This window comes from Bufo gargarizans, chromosome 7, assembly GCF_014858855.1.
Source record: "Bufo gargarizans isolate SCDJY-AF-19 chromosome 7, ASM1485885v1, whole genome shotgun sequence".
Classification (NCBI taxonomy): domain Eukaryota; kingdom Metazoa; phylum Chordata; class Amphibia; order Anura; family Bufonidae; genus Bufo; species Bufo gargarizans.
This window is the reverse complement of record NC_058086.1, coordinates 164143783-164160328: the sequence shown is the minus strand read 5'-3', so window position 1 is coordinate 164160328 and position 16546 is coordinate 164143783. Positions and strand designations below refer to the sequence as shown.

The following is a 16546-nucleotide window of genomic DNA, read 5'->3' as shown; positions in this document are numbered from 1 at the left end:
ACATCCCACACCTCCACTGATTAGCTAGCTGTTTTTGGTAGATGCTAGCATTGGCAACTAAGTATTTAAAGCAGAAAGCTCTGTCCACCATGTAGTGGCGGGGCTGGCATACTGCAGTTCAGCTCCCATTACACTATATGACATTTTGTTCCTCTATATGGTATGCCCTTATAAGTTTCATGAATTGTGGTCTAGATGGATTGCGCTGGAAGATACAGATACAGTATGTACATAATTTTTTCGATCTATGCTTAGGCAGGATGCTTGATCTCCTTAAAGAGAACAGCTATGTGTGGAGAACTATTAGCAATGCTCCATGGGAAAAAAAATGTAAATGGCATTGCTCAAGGAAAGAGAACCATCTCACTAGCGCTACCTTCTAGAAGTGGTTCCCTATGAGTCAAAGGCTGACTTTTTTAGGTAGCAAGATGGTTCTTTTCCTTGAAGATACCTCATTGCATATTTTTTTCCCATGGAGCATTGCCAATACGTCTCCATACATAGCTTTTCTCTTTAAGGAGAGGAAGCACCTTGCCTAAGCTGAGGGTCACAGCTGTCTACAGATGAATATTTTGCTTGACTATTTTCCCCTGTCATGTTCCAAGGCTTGTTAAAAAAATCAGACGTTGACTCATAGGAAACCACTGCCAGAAGGTGGCATTAGTGAGATGGTTCCCTATCCGTGGGAGATATCTCTTTGCATATCAGTCTATAGTGAAAACTGATATTAATAAATATATATTGGTCCAGGTGTGTGTGCATCGGTGTGGATGAATGAATGTTTATTGCATGCGCTGTTCTCTTTCTTGACTTCTATGTTTGTAAGCATCCTATTGCTATTTGCTTTCAAGGCAAAATATAAAATAAGTCTTTTAATGAAAAAAAGAAATGGTTTCTTAGTTGGAATTGATTTTGCTGAAGGTTACAGAAGAAATACAGCCTCTGGAGATTCACTGCAAAGCTGATCTCGGTCTGCTAAGATCCAGGCACCTATACACTTCCCTGCACCTGGTGATCATATACTCTTCAGAATGGGAGCAGAAAGCATCATGGCCACCTCCTGATCCGTATTCACTGTGCTACTGTGTGCTCTGTATACAGGGATCATTTTCTCTAGGCGGTCTGTTTCAAACAGCTGACTCCCCTGTCCTCCAGCTGCATGATCTTCGTGCAACGGCATGATTTCTGTGAAGCCGCAAATTCAGCAAAGATGTTACAGAGTTACATCTTTGCAGAGTTACACGTAGACCCCCTGAGCATTTTAATTCATCTAGTGATTTGTATTACTATTGCCCCAATCTGACCAATTCCATTAGAATTGCCCCAGTGTGTTATAGCCATATGCTCTGTATTTAAATAATTTGAATGTTGAAAAAGGCTTACTTTTTCCTGAAAAAGCACCTGTCCATGGGCTGTGTCTGGTATTGCAGCATAGCCCAATTTACTAGAAAGGGGATGAGCTGCCACAACAGACACATCATACACAAGAGTGGTGATTTTTTCGGGAAGAAAGCATCTATGTTTTTCTAATCTGAGGTATAAGAGAGAGAGTTATTTTATACATACGTTGTACCTGACTGCAAAGTAGCCATCCCTGTGAAATCCTAAGTAGAAATGAGTGAATACGTTTTACACAAATCGAATTTGTTAACCAAAAAAAAAAATCTGACTCAAACGAATCATTGCGATTCATTTGGATGAATCAATCAAAATGATGGCCACCATTTTACAGATCAAAAGACAACGATAAAGGCATCTACCTCATAAAAAAAAAATTTAGGACCAGTTATTAATTTAAGAAAAATCTGCATATACTGTAATGTATGTTGCATATACGGTTAACAGTGCATGTACTGAATGTCGCTATCACTTTGACATTACCAATACTGACTTGATGCTAAAGAGCTTGAAAGGTGTTGGATACAGTCCTAGGAGACCTGAGAATGGTATATATGACTTTTCATGGCAATAGGGCCACTTTTGATCCAAATTAAGTTTATTTGAACCTAAATCGATTCTGATGACCAATTCGACTGAATCGGACCCGCAACTAATAGCAAGGAATTCTCTTATCTTTACTCAGAAGTTTTGCGTTTTAATACTTTTACAATGTAAACATTTTCCTTTTCCACAAAATTCTTGGCACATTGAGTATCTCTAATATAACAGTCCACCCCACCTCACAGCAAAAATAATGCAACCTAATCATAAGACACATTGATTCGATAGAAGGGTTAATTAACCAATGCCCTCCTAATAAGTTACGGTAATTGAAACCTGGTATTTTTACAGTGCTCGGCAAGTCATTTACATAAATGGAACCTTTAAGGTTAAACCATGTTAGTTTGAAAATCTATAATATGTTACCAAATTCAGAAACCAATGTAAACTAATTAAGGCTTTCTTCTTGAAGCGTAATTAGTTATGTCTCTAAAGGAACTTTTACAAATACACTATAATTTTGCTTGTCTTTTTTTGGCAGGAAATCATTCCCTTCTCAACACGCCACCCTGGCAGCATTTGCAGCTGTTTACATTTCTGTAAGTAGATTTTCTTTTTGCTAATTTAAGCCCAAAATGCAATTATACTGCCCATATTAATACTACCCTGCCTTGTTCATCATAGGGCAAAAGAAGAAAAGTACACCACATTTGGTATTGTCGACTCCAAGAATGACCAAATTAGTGGATCTAAGCCATGTGTTCATGAAAAACAAAGTCTGAATTTATTAAAATAAAATAAAAATAGACATTGAAAATACAAGTAAATGGTCTCATGATGCATTTTGGGCAGTCGATCCCTTCTTTAGATCAAAGAGACCTTTTCATGAACCTGTGAATTGGATCCACGAATTTGGTCATCCTTGGAACTGACAGTGCCGAATGTGGTGTATGTCTTTTCTTCTTGTACCTTATGGTGATTCCAAACAGCCTCCTCTGCTGAGGAGCCTGGGAAAGTAGACTTGACAGTTGCTTCTACTACACATGAGAGGTTTCTACATGCGGTTAGAACCTAATTGACTTAGCAAGAACGTTCTTCTTGCCAGATCGTATTACAGGAAGCACCTTTCCCGTTTTCCTAAATTTTTTGACATATATATCATTGAGGGTCATTGATAATATCTTAAGTCCATCCCTAGATACGGTTTTAAAATCTAAACCCCAGAATAACCTGACTGATTTGACTACATTTAGAACAGCAAAGAGAATAAACTTTTTAAATGGTAAATTAAATATAGATCAATGTGAAAGAGCAGAAAATCTGATTCTCCGGGACATGATTTGATGTATTTAATATACTTTGAAAAACTGGAAGAAAATTAAGCTGATATTTATTATGTCCATTATTGAGTACTTTTTGGCTCAGTGCATACAGAAGTAGTATGACTCTAATCAAGAGTCGTATAGACTAAAACCCACTTTGGGATCAGATCCTGTTCTTTTACAGAAAGAAAAGAATACCATATTCTGAGAAAGTATTTGCTGATCCAACCACACAAGATCTGATCCTGTTCTTGTCACTAAATATAAGACTTATATGTGGAGCTGCAATACATCTATGGAGTATATAGCAGTCTTATGGCTCCAGGCAGGAACTGTAGCCATGAATGAGTCCTCTCATGATGGATCAAGAAAAGGATTAAGTTCTTTAAACAGGCTGACTGACAAAGCAATTATCGGGAGCAAACAATTCCTGATAATTCCTTGCTCAACTTTGATGATAGCTCCATTGATATGCAGACATCATCTCCTCTCTATGGAGCTGAGCGATGCCTACTGTGATCATGTGTCCTCGTACAGATTACATAGGACATTCTGCTGGCCATAGACAATGATTTGAGTGCTACAACAACAATGCTTTCACCTGATAACCAAGTGTTTGCTTGTTCATTGAATGACCAGTGGCGCATTCAGGGTACGGCCACATGGTCAGATTTTGTGAGGCAGTTTTGGAAACCAAAACCAAGAGTGTATTAAGAAACAAAAATGAGAAGTTTGCTGTCCCACATGACCAACTTCCTCTGAGGGCGATGTCTGAGCACACCCCTCATTCTTCACATAATACATCTGATGGTGAGGAGAGACTTTCCTGAAGGGTCTACCAGGTGCTATTTCAGAGGGGAACTGGAACACAAGGGAATCGGGACCCGAGTATGACTGACCCCCAGGTGACACAATACATCTAGGGGATACTGGGAGGCCAGAGGCTAATCAGATGAAAGCATAGTCAGGGTACAAAAGCAGAAGTCAGAGCAGGCGGCAATCAGGCAAAGTCTGTAAACCGTAATCCAAAGTCCAGCACACAGAATGACAAGAAACAGCAGAAAAACTTAGCTCAGACTAGCTAGGAACCTTATTGCTCAGGTGCCTTCTAGTTAAACAATACATCTTTAAATAAAAATTGCAGACCAGCCATAGGCTTAGGAAGATAGAGGGTGTGTGCATGCTGCCTAACAAAAGGAGGAGAGACACACCTGCCCATGCCCTTACAAACAGTACAAGACTCTGAGCCAGAGCGCAAGGTCCGCTCAGAGCTGGAAGAAAGATGCCAGAGTATCACGGACATACCAAGACATACGGACGTCCCGCGACAGTGAGTGGCAGGAGATCTTTGAGACTGGCAACATGTGGTTTGATTTGACATGTTTACCTTGTGGTTCAATAGGCGTCTGTGTTGTTTCTGATACTGGCTACACCTTTAACCTCCGGGTGTTGCTATTGTGTTCATTTAACTTTCCCTATTTATAGTTGTTTCTCCCACAATGCTGTGCGGTTTATAGCTTCAGTTGGACCTGTGGATAGCTGGTGTTTGGATCTCGGCTGAGTTCCTGGTGCTGCTATAGCTTCTTGGAAGTTAAGTGTTACCTTTCCCCTTGTACTTTGGCTTTTCTGTGTGTTGCATTTCCTTGTTGTTTTGTATTAGGCCTTAGAGAGACTCTCGTTCATCCTTCCTTTTGGAGGAACAGGATGTCTCATTACTGTCATTAGTACCAGGGTCCTTTAGGGTTAGATAGGACTTTAGGTATTCCTGTGTATGACCTCACCTACCTCTGGGGTCTGTTCATACTGGTACTCAGTCAGGGCTTTGATTAGGGTTTTCAAAAGGAGGTGTCCACCTGCCTTCCCTAGTTTTTAGGCCTTATTTCCTTTCCCCTTTCCCTCCTATGTTCAGTGTGGGGTTTCCCTCCTACACTAGAGCGTAAGACTACTACTGTAGCTGCACCCATGCCATCAAGTATAAGGAAGCACTGGCACGGGGCATATACAACAGTTAAGCTACCTTCTGCCTGCGCTTATCAGCAAGGCGTGCAACAGCAGGAGGAAGTAAAGGAGCCCAGCATCCATGTCTGCATGTAGGGGCAGCAGTGCAGGCATAACATAGTATCTATCCTCTTTTCTCTACTTTTATGAACCACTCCTGAGTCCAAAATTGTATCAGGAAACCTGATTATGTGGCCATACCCTTACAAGGGACCTTTACTGGGAAGGAAGGTTCATTCCTGACAATTTTCCTGATAATCTGCTGTGCAAAAGTGGTTTTACTCTATCTATATATCTATCTATCTATTGTGAGACAGTGACAGGTCTCACGCAAGGTAGAGGCAAGGAAAGGGTGGATAGTTCGGTCCACATCCCTATTCCACCACAGGAGAGACCAGCTGATAGTAATCAGGCTGGCACAAAGCACCTCCCAGGGTGTCAGCAAGGGGGGAGTGTGTTACCTGTGGACAGAGGCCTGGAGGCTCTGTCTCTGTGGTCTCAGCTGGGCAAGGCTGTGGGACCACAAGGCTGGGAAATAGCCTGGAGTTGGGTGACGAAGCGATGCCTGGGAGGGTCGCAGGGCTATAGTCAGGCGGACTACTAAGCCCCAATCTCCCACCATAAACACTGAACTGGAGAAAGTGGGCATACTGGACTCTGTACAGCCAGGAGGCCGTGGGACATTGGCTGACAAAGCCGCATGGGTTCACAGGGTGTGAACTGTGACTTAGGCGAGTCAGGAACTTCATGTTTAGTTAGAGCCCAGCCGGGCAGGTGTTTATTTTGTATTATTTATGTTTGGTTTGCTGAGGCACAATAAATGCACTGTTTGGACCTGAAACCTGGTGTCCTAAGGACGATTCTTGCGAGAATGGCCCCCCAGTACAGCGATCCCTTACACTATCTAATAACAGAAGAAAACATGAGCACAGTTAGAGATAAGACGGTTGGGTGCAAAATCCTCAGGGATGACTGGCATGACTTCCACTGATGAATATAATAACAAAAGACGAGGCAGCGCTCCAAGTATGATGAATGGGTGAGGACTAGAGTTGAGTTATTATTTTTAATCCCTCAATGGCCATTTTATTTAGCATTCTGTCTTAAGAAAAGAGTTCGGGTCCCCATTGACTTTTATGGGGATCCGGGTTCGGGGTGAAGTTCGGGTCCCGAACCCGAACTTTGACCTGAAGTTCGGCCGAATCCAAACTTCCACGGGTTAGCTCATCCCTAGTGAGGACCCGTTTATTCCCAAGGCAACGTTTCAGCCCAGCACAATGAGGCCTTTGTCAAGCGTCTATCTATCTACTGTATGTATGTATATGCAGATTTTATATACAATAAATACACAATGTGAATGTTTTACAGATCGCCCAAGTCATTTGGAAGTCATTCTAAACCTGTTATGATGGTTCTGTAAAACAGCATACTTTGCATGTGAAATACTCAGAGAACTTTAGAAGCAATACAAAATCAGACATTGATTGACATGATGACAAGCTTTTAACTGTGTTGGAAATACATCTTTTTCCCTCCTACAGATAGAACAGCTGAAACAGGAGAACCAGCAGCCAAACCTTCTAACTATCAATTAATTCTTCATATTTTGCGCACTCCCACACATTAACTCACAGTGTACTGGAGCCAAGGCTTAAAAACTGCTGAGACATATGACTTACTAGATTGTATATATTCCTATATTGAATTCACTGCACTAGTCATTTCCATGGAAGCTGTTGCTGCTGAACAATACAGCCTCAGCCATAACCATCACCTTCACATGGCATACAATATGCATAAATAGATTATAGTAAATTACAATAATCTATTTCTTTTTGCGACACAGAGGTGAGTCGCTGGGTAGAGCACCTATCCAGAGGTTTCTCAGTTTGGTGTAGCCACTGATCCAGTTTCATTAATATGCATAAATACGCCTGGACACTATTGCCAAAAAATAATATTGGTGATATTTTTTCCAGGACTCAGACCTCTGCCAATGTGATAATGATTACCTTTCCAGAGGATAAGTCATCATTATGAATTATTCGATAACTCCTTCTATTTTTGAAAGCATTCTTACTTTGCAGCATTTTGCCTAAAACTTTTGTATCCAAAAGTGTTTTCTGTTATTTGTTGTGGGAAGAGTTGCCTCCTTTAGGCCCTCGTATTGTCACAACCACTTAAAAATTTGAATGCAGTTTTCGTTATAATCATCTCTTTTACATATAGTAAAGTACAAACTGTATTTCAGGGGACAGAGAAGAAACAGTATATGGCAGCACACTGTTATTCATACAAACAATGGAACTAGGGTTTAGAGATTATTCTGAATTGCATCATTACTATACTTACTATACAGTGGAGGAAATAATTATTTGACCCCTCACTGATTTTGTAAGTTTGTCCAATGACAAAGAAATGAAAAGTCTCAGAACAGTATCATTTCAATGGTAGGTTTATTGTAACAGTGGCAGACAGCACATCAAAAGGAAAATCGAAAAAATAACTTTAAATAAAAGATAGCAACTGATTTGCATTTCATTGAGTGAAATAAGTATTTGAACCCTCTAACAAAAAAAGACTTAATACTTGGTGGAAAAACCCTTGTTTGCAAGCACAGAGGTCAAACGTTTCTTGTAATTGATGACCAAGTTTGCGCACATTTTAGGAGGAATGTTGGTCCACTCCTCTTTGCAGATCATCTCTAAATCCCTAAGGTTTCGAGGCTGTCTCTGTGCAACTCTGAGCATGAGCTCCCTCCATAGGTTTTCGATTGGATTAAGGTCCGGAGACTGACTAGGCCACTCCATGACCTTAATGTGCTTCTTCTTGAGCCACTCCTTTGTTGCCTTTGCTGTATGTTTTGGGTCATTGTCGTGCTGGAACACCCATCCACGACCCATTTTCAGTTTCCTGGCAGAGGGAAGGAGGTTGTCGCTCAGGATTTCACGATACATGGCTCCGTCCATTTTCCCGTTTATGCGAATAAGTTGTCCTGTGCCCTTAGCAGAAAAACACCCCCAAAGCAAAATGTTTCCACCCCCATGCTTGACGGTGGGGACGGTGTTTTGGGGGTCATAGGCAGCATTTTTCTTCCTCCAAACACAGCGAGTTGAGTTAATGCCAAAGAGCTCTATTTTGGTCTCATCAGACCACAGCACCTTCTCCCAGTCACTCTCTGAATCATTCAGGTGTTCATTGGCAAACTTCAGACGGGCCTGCACATGTGCCTTCCTGAGCAGGGGGACCTTGCGAGCCCTGCAGGATTTTAATCCATTGCGGTGTAATGTGTTTCCAATGGTTTTCTTGGTGACTGTGGTCCCTGCTAATTTGAGGTCATTAACTAACTCCTCCCGTGTAGTTCTAGGATGCTTTTTCACCTTTCTCAGAACCATTGACACCCCACGAGGTGAGATCTTGCGTGGAGCCCCAGAGCGAGGTCGATTGATGGTCATTTTGTGCTCCTTCCATTTTCGAACAATCGCACCAACAGTTGTCACCTTCTCTCCCAGCTTCTTGCTAATGGTTTTGTAGCCCATTCCAGCCTTGTGCAGGTCTACAATTTTGTCTCTGACATCCTTGGACAGCTCTTTGGTCTTTCCCATGTTGGAGAGTTTGGAGTCTGCTTGATTGATTGATTCTGTGGACAGGTGTCTTTTATACAGGTGACTAGTTAAGACAGGTGTCCTTAATGAGGGTGACTAATTGAGTAGAAGTGTCTAACCACTCTGTGGGAGCCAGAACTCTTAATGGTTGGTAGGGGTTCAAATACTTATTTCACTCAATGAAATGCAAATCAGTTGCTATCTTTTATTTAAAGTTATTTTTTCGATTTTACTTTTGATGTGCTATCTGCCACTGTTACAATAAACCTACCATTGAAATGATACTGTTCTGAGACTTTTCATTTCTTTGTCATTGGACAAACTTACAAAATCAGTGAGGGGTCAAATAATTATTTCCTCCACTGTACATGAAAAATGGAAGCTCTTTGAGCACATTTTTTTATCAAACATCTACCATCTACCAACATCAAGGTGGCTTTTGCCGATGGGTACCTAACACTAACAGAATAGCCTCTGCTGGACACAACTAAGCCTGAAAAATTCAGGGTTGTGTAGGTACCAGCTATATTTATACTCTGGTTAAAAGCCCTTGGCAGATGGATGGGAGTGCTCAATCCAAAAGTAGGCAGCTACATTACTTTGATGTACTAGTCTAAACTATATTTCTGCATTTCAGGGGAGACAGAGAGTCAATAGTTGGGAACAGAGATGCACAGATCTGTTTGCCAGGTTTACAGCCCAAAGATTATACAATTTGCCAAAAACTGGCAAGTCATTAGTCCAAAGTTTCTCAACTAGTAATCTGTGGATCTATTGTGAGACTGAGCTTTCTTGGGTCTATCAGAGGCAATCCTTTTGAACATATATGTACAGTAAATGTTTTCACATTTAAAGAGGTTGTACCATGATTAACACTTATCACCTATTCATAGGGTCCTATCTGCCATGATAGTCTGTGGTGCAATGGTCGAGCATGCATGCTGCCAGTCCATTTAAAGTCTATAGGAGCGCTATACTCAGCTGTCTTCAGCAGTCCATAGATACTGAATGGGCATTGTGCATGCAGAACATATCTTTAGTAAGGTCCAATAGGTTATTTGTGGCAATCTATCATGTCAAAGTCATGGGCCATTGAACAATCATGTGGGACACTAGTAGGCCAGTTTAAGTCTGCCTACAGCCCTGGTCAGGGGTTCCCTAGAAGACAGCAGTCATAGAAGCAGTGACTTTTACTGTATGGGATAGGAATTGTATTTCAGTCTGCTGAAAGATTACCTTGACCAGTGGCCGGCAAAGAAAATCTCTTCCAGAATTCAGCCCATTTGTGGTAGGAATCTAAGTAGGGTATTCCATAGGGTTTATCCATATAGAGAAACAGAGTGATGTAAATCCTGCTGTACAAATTCACAATTATAATGCAATTATTTTCTTTACTCTACAGATGTATTTCAATGCAACACTTACAGATTCCTCTAAACTGCTGAAGCCATTGCTTGTGTTCTCTTTTATCATTTGTGGGATTATATGTGGACTTACTCGTATTACTCAGTACAAGAATCATCCAATAGATGTTTACAGCGGCTTTCTCCTAGGTGGAGGAATAGCTATCTATCTGGTAAGCAAAAACAATGGCATACCTATTTTAACATGAACAGATGTAGCATTCCTTAGCTGGACACAGGCTAGGGAAGGTATTAAGTTTGGAAGCCAGTTTTCTGGTGTGGAAAAGTCCCAAATGTTGTCATAAAGTGCCATTTGCACCAAAATTAGAACTTTTTAACACCACCTAATGGCTTAAAAGTGGTCATAGTTCAGCATGATAATTAGTTTCCTGACAGATTTATCATTGCAACTTTTTTATATAGTTGCAAAAAGGTCACAAAATCACTCCAGTGGTGAAGGGTGAGTGGTGTAGAAAAACTGGAGTAGCATTTATAGACAAAAATGTTAGGTTTACAGATGCATCATACTGAACAAACATCGAATGACTTTTGATAAATTTGGTGCACTTTTTGCAAACTCAAAGTCAAAGCAAAAGTGACTTGGAAAAGTCCCATCATGATAATTCCTCCCCAAAGTGTTACATGGTTACATAGTTAATACAGTAGAAAAAGACATACAGTAAATCCATCAAGTTCAACCAAGGGATAGGTGAGGGTGTGAATTTTAGAAAAAGGGGAGTGGGACCTAGACTTCTACACATTGCTCAGAATAATGTTTAATTCATCTAAGCTCTTTTTAAAACTGCCCACTGTTCCTGTTGTGACCACGTCCAGAGGTAGACTATTCCTCAGATTTACAGTTCTCCCAGTAAAGAAGCCTTGACGCTTCTGGAGACAGAACTTTTTCTTCACCAGATCGAGGCAGTGCCTCCTTGTCATTTGAAGGGATTTTACATGGAACAACATTTAAATCGTAGCTACCCTTTCAACACATTTTGCACGAATCAATACTACACTGTGTATTCATGTCGAATACCAATATATGACTTGTGTCTGGTATTTTTACCAATTTTCCAGTGTGCATGCTGTATCTATAGTTTGCTGTTCTACCAGAGCTTGTGGGTGGAAACTATCTCCCATATTGTGCACACAAAAAGTAGAGAAGAATCTGCTACCTAGCTTTCTCTTGCTAACTGAGAAGAACCATATAAGACATTATAGAGTATGGACCTCTATTGATGTGAAAAAAACATTTGAGCAAAGATAGAAACTGTCTATTTAGCTGGTGCAGTCTCTTTGTCTGTGTGTGTCTCTACTGTCCACCCCCTCCCCTTACCATAAACCACCATTGACATCTGTAACCTGATAGCTCTGTGAGCTGCCCCATCTCAAGACGGATTTAGCAGAGAATTCACAATGGATGCTATTATAGGAAGCAGAAATGGAGAGGAAAACAGTTGATAGGAGAAAACCATTTTTCTTTTATTAGATATTTTACAACATTTCTTATAGTCACTTATACTATTGCAAAATTGTGTGGAAGTACAGTTACTACTTAATTCGTTAAATGTCAAGTTAACAATTGCTGCATCTGCATATCTATAAATCTTGTCAATATATTTATATTTTACTTTTATATAATTTATGTTTATTGTTTTATTTATCTTTGTGCTTTAGCCCACATTGGCATAGTATATATTAGTAGGCAGCTGACGGCATATAAAAAGAAAAAAGACTTAATTTTTTTTTATAAGATTAGGATATCAAATAATAAAACAGACTTCCAGTGAAATGATCTTGTATGGAGAATACATCATTTTATATGTACAAGTTTTGTGAATGAGGTTTTCTGTGTAGGCATTACAATATATCAAGTGGCGATACATATTTACTGTATTTACTGTATTTTAAACAAGTTCATTCTTAAGTCATTCAGTATTTTTATTCTTTTTTAGGACCAGTTTTCACCTAGGAAATCCTTTAAGAAAATAAAAAAAATTTGTAGCAAAAGTTGTTTAGACCTCTTGTTTTTTTTTTTTTTTTACTTATTTGTTTTGTTGACTTAAAAGGGACCTTTCTCATTTCTGTAGACATGTCTGTTTTAGTCAATACTAGTACTGTATTCCCATTGAAGCACCGCTCTAGCGACAGCCCTCTACTTTTTATAATTTCTCCCAGCCTTTAGTTCCACAGTGCTAAACAGCACTCCTATCCAGAATGGCGCATGCGCACAACATCCTCACTGGTTGGGGTGAAAACCTAGATGCGCGCATGCGCAGTTTTGGACACAAGTGTAGTCTAGCGCTCTCAATCTAAAGGAAGGGGGCATAATGAAAAGCAGAGGGGCATCATTATGAAGCATCAGGGGTGGTGGAGTCGTGCTTCAATGCGAATACAGTACTAGTATTTACTAAAACAGACATGTCTAGAGAACTGAGAAAGGTCCCTTTTAAGTCAACAAAGCAAACAAGTCTAGGGGGTCACTGGAGCGGTGCTTGAACCGCATAAGCCTGCCTCCTGGTGCTCCAATAGTTAATTTGCATAATTTCAAATGTTCATTTTTCTCTGCAACCATACCACCAACAGACATAAGACAGGTATTGTTTTAATCAGTGTCATCAACCCTACCAGTCTATATACATAGAGCCTGGTAGGATATAATTGATCCGGGTGACAGAGCTGCTTTAAAAAATATATCTGATGTTGAGACAACCCCTATAATAAATCAAGTCAACCCTTATCATAGTTTGATATAGATTACTTTTTTCTTTCATAAGCCAAGTGGAGTGTTATTCTAACATTTTTTAGTTCTTATGTGTCTTTTTATATTACAAGCAGTTGCATTATTCTCTCTATGTCTTGTTTCTTTAAGATAATAGCAGTTTTCTTATTGTGTCAATGTTTAATGTTCCAGGGTCTTTATGCTGTTGGAAACTTTCAACCCAGTGAAGACAATATTCCACAGAAGCCTCCTCCTCCGCTAAGGGAACCATTAAGGTCATTAACAGACCTTAGTCAAGACACAAGCAGGATACTACCAGGGAAAAATGGCAGTAGCATTGATGGTATTTCTTCACATCCTTCTGAAAGTATCTTAAATAGAAATAACCGTGAAACAGGCTCTTTGACAAACATTAAAAGAGCAAGTACTGATGTAGAAGTTATAACCCCTAGAAGTCCCATGGGCAAGGAGAACATGGTCACTTTTAGCAATACTTTACCCAGAGTCCATACCCCATCATTTGAAGATCCAGCAAGGAGAAATGCAACTATCCATGCATCAATGGACTCTGCTCGTTCTAAACAACTGTTATCTCAATGGAAGACTAAAAATGAAAGTCGTAAACTTTCTTTGCAGGTCATTGAAACCGAAACTGGACTCTCGCCTCAAAGAATAATAGAAATGAGATCAAGCTCTGAGCCTGTGAGGGTCGGTGTTAATGGAGACCATATAGGATCAGGAAATCCATATCTTAAATTACAAACCGGCAGTGTACCAGGATGCAATAATACAGGTATTCCTGGTGGACCTAGAGTTTCTATACAATCACGCCCTGGCTCCTCTCAACTAGTACACATTCCCGAAGAAACCCATGAAAATATCATGACTACATCTCCCAAATGTAGTTCTGCCAGATCAAAGTGGCTGAAGGTGGCAGAGAAAAGTGTTGCTTGTCGTAGCAATAGTCAGCCAAGGATTATGCAAGTCATAGCTATGTCAAAACAGCAAGGAATGCTTCAAGGTAGCCCAAAAAGCTCAGAAGGTAGTACTGTCAGTTGTACTGGATCAATCAGGTACAAAGCCTTGACAGAACATGAACCAACAAATATTGTCCGGATTGAAGCCCATCCTGAAAATAATAGGCCAATTATTCAAATGCCCTTAGAGGGTGAAGGAAGCGGATCATGGAAATGGAAAGCTCCCGAGAAAGGAACTTTGCGTCAAGCTTATGAACTGAATGACCTCAACAGGGACTCTGAAAGTTGTGAGTCATTAAAAGACACTTTTGGCACCACTGAAAGGAAGAGGAGCAACATTGATAATGACCACCTTCTTCATGGAATAACCACAATACGGGTGACACCTGTAGAAGGGAGCGAAATTGGCTCAGAGACTGTATCCATATCATCAAGTCGTGACTCTACTCTAAGAAGAAAAGGAAACATCATTTTAATTCCTGAGAGGAGTAACAGCCCAGAAAGCACCCGAAACATCTTCTACAAAGGAACATCACCAACACGCACATACAAAGAATGAGAAAACAAAAGTTTCCACTTTTTTTCTAGAGTGTATTCTACTTTGATAAAGCTTGTGCTCTTATTAGTTAGGAGATAAAGCAGAAAACGATATTACATGTGCCAAAATTACAAATGGTCAGGTGGTGTGTGGATAAAGAATACTGACATGAACAATAGAGTATAAAAAACTTGTGCATAATAGGACAAAAGAAAAGCACAATGCAAATAAATTTAACCAATGCGAAGGAATAAAAGCATCATACAATCAGTTACATGTACGAAAAAGCAAATCCATATTGGTAGGAAAAGAGAAGGAAAGGAATAACGACACTTATTTTATGAATGTGCCAATTCTGAAATGTTCTTATCCCTAATCTCAGAAATTGTTTCAATTGCAAAAAAAGCTAATTTTCTTTCATGTAAGATATTTACTTTTGCAGATTCTGAACTAACATGAAGAGATAGTGCTTGTTTCAAGTTTAGATAGCATATCTGCACAAGCACATGATTATTCTGTAGTTCTTTTAACAGTTCTTCTGCTAGGACAGTAGTGACATTCAGCTCTGTTATTGTGGAATAATCGCACTCGACTTACCAGAATTTTGTGCAGATCTGTCCTCACGGTTTACTTTGACAAAGTGTGGGTGTGATTCACTTACAATGGTATAACTGTTTTATTTTGTTGGCTAGTTCTTCTGTAACCTGCTTATTATTAAGAGTGCATATCATACTAAAGAAAAGGTGCTCAGAAGTGGAGACATCCATATGTTCTGGATGTCCTGCCACTTTCCATGATTGTTCCTCTTTCATAATCTCATAAAAAACAGGGTTTAAGAAGAAGTATGTAAAAATAATCATCACGGTGACCTTCAGAGGTCATTGATTCCTAGGCATTACCCAATATAACATTTAGAGAACACTGCCAGACCAAACTGTAGAAGATGAAGTTATATTTTCTAAGTACAAATGTAAAGTTATATAAAAAAATATCTAGTAATGTTAAAAATGGTAGCACATGTTTACAAAAAAAGTGGAAGTCAAAAAATGCAAAAGGAAAATGTTAGTGGTAAATACTGTGGTAAATGTGTGGACTTTGCTACAAAAGAAGCAGAATTGCGTCACAGTCTAGTCATTTGGATGGTAATGTTTTTACACTGAAGGTTTCTCTACCATACAGACCGTATTTTCACAGCTCAGACAATTACCTGTCAGAAGGTCAGATTGACATTGGTTGTATATCGAAAAACAAATTATTACAGACTACCACCGTTTAAAACATATCCTTTAATTATATCCATAAATAAAAATAAAAAAACATATAGCACTGCAAAAATAGGAAAACAAAAAAGTTAAGAAATAACAAGAAACAAATAATATTATGACTGAACTCGGGAAGTGTATAAACAAGGGCATAGACTGATGAGTATTTGGGGTACTTTTCCTTAGTCTCACCCTATATATATATATATATATATAATACCCTGTCTATAAACAGAATGGCTGCTCCGATAGGGGTGATCCCGTATGAGGAACCTCCTAAATGCCCTAGGATGGACCTGATGAGGGGAATGGAAGCCAACTATTATAGGTTGGTAAGTAACAAATTAATAGCCATAAGTACCAAAAAAATATATATATATTATATATAAGAATCCTTTACCTCAGTGAACCAAATGTGTATAGTAAGAATAGGTGAAGAAGATAAAAACAAAAAAAAAGTGTATAAGAAAAATTAGATCTCAAGTGGCTATATCTCAAAATCATATAAAAATAATGTCCCTGTCCAATGCGTTTTGCCCATTAGATGCAGAAGGCTCATCAGGGGACCAAAATCAAATGTATATACCTAAATGGATGACCTAATCCCGCTTAGATTATTCAAATGAGTGAACATAAAGCGGACATATAATTATATATTGTTAATACTAAAATAGTATATTCCATGAGGTCATCAAAAAGATAGTCCTTGGTACTCATTGATCCTTCCCCCCAATTCAGATACAAAATATAACTACTATGCAAGTTTGCTAAGTCGTGA

The 16546-nt window shown here is 39.4% G+C and overlaps 2 protein-coding genes across 2 annotated transcripts in view; one reads left to right on the top strand and one right to left on the bottom strand.

Moving 5' to 3' along the window:
• The window catches only part of LOC122944218 (collagen alpha-1(VII) chain-like), a 76151-nt gene extending 74971 nt beyond the window's left edge, over nt 1–1180 (bottom strand). Inside the window, exon 1 of the mRNA XM_044302442.1 lies at nt 1024–1180. Within this exon, the coding sequence (XP_044158377.1) occupies nt 1024–1180 (157 nt within the window). The remainder of the gene's footprint in view (nt 1–1023) is intronic.
• On the top strand, nt 1179–14527 carry LOC122944217 (2-lysophosphatidate phosphatase PLPPR4-like). Its single transcript, XM_044302441.1, has 4 exons — nt 1179–1243; nt 2483–2540; nt 10269–10442; nt 13184–14527. Exons 1-4 carry the CDS (start codon nt 1179–1181, stop codon nt 14525–14527), a joined length of 1641 nt encoding a protein of 546 aa, XP_044158376.1.
• Nucleotides 14528–16546: the final 2019 nt, after the last annotated feature.

What these genes read in the sequence shown, in the direction of transcription:
- LOC122944217 (XM_044302441.1), top strand. Translation starts at nt 1,179, where the DNA reads ATGATTTCTGTGAAGCCGCAAATTCAGCAAAGATGTTACAGAGTTACA. An exon ending in ACATCTTTGCAGAGTTACAC is followed by an intron (nt 1,244 to 2,482) that starts GTAGACCCCCTG and finishes TTTTTTTGGCAG; the next exon opens with GAAATCATTCCCTTCTCAAC. An exon ending in TTGCAGCTGTTTACATTTCT is followed by an intron (nt 2,541 to 10,268) that starts GTAAGTAGATTT and finishes TTTACTCTACAG; the next exon opens with ATGTATTTCAATGCAACACT.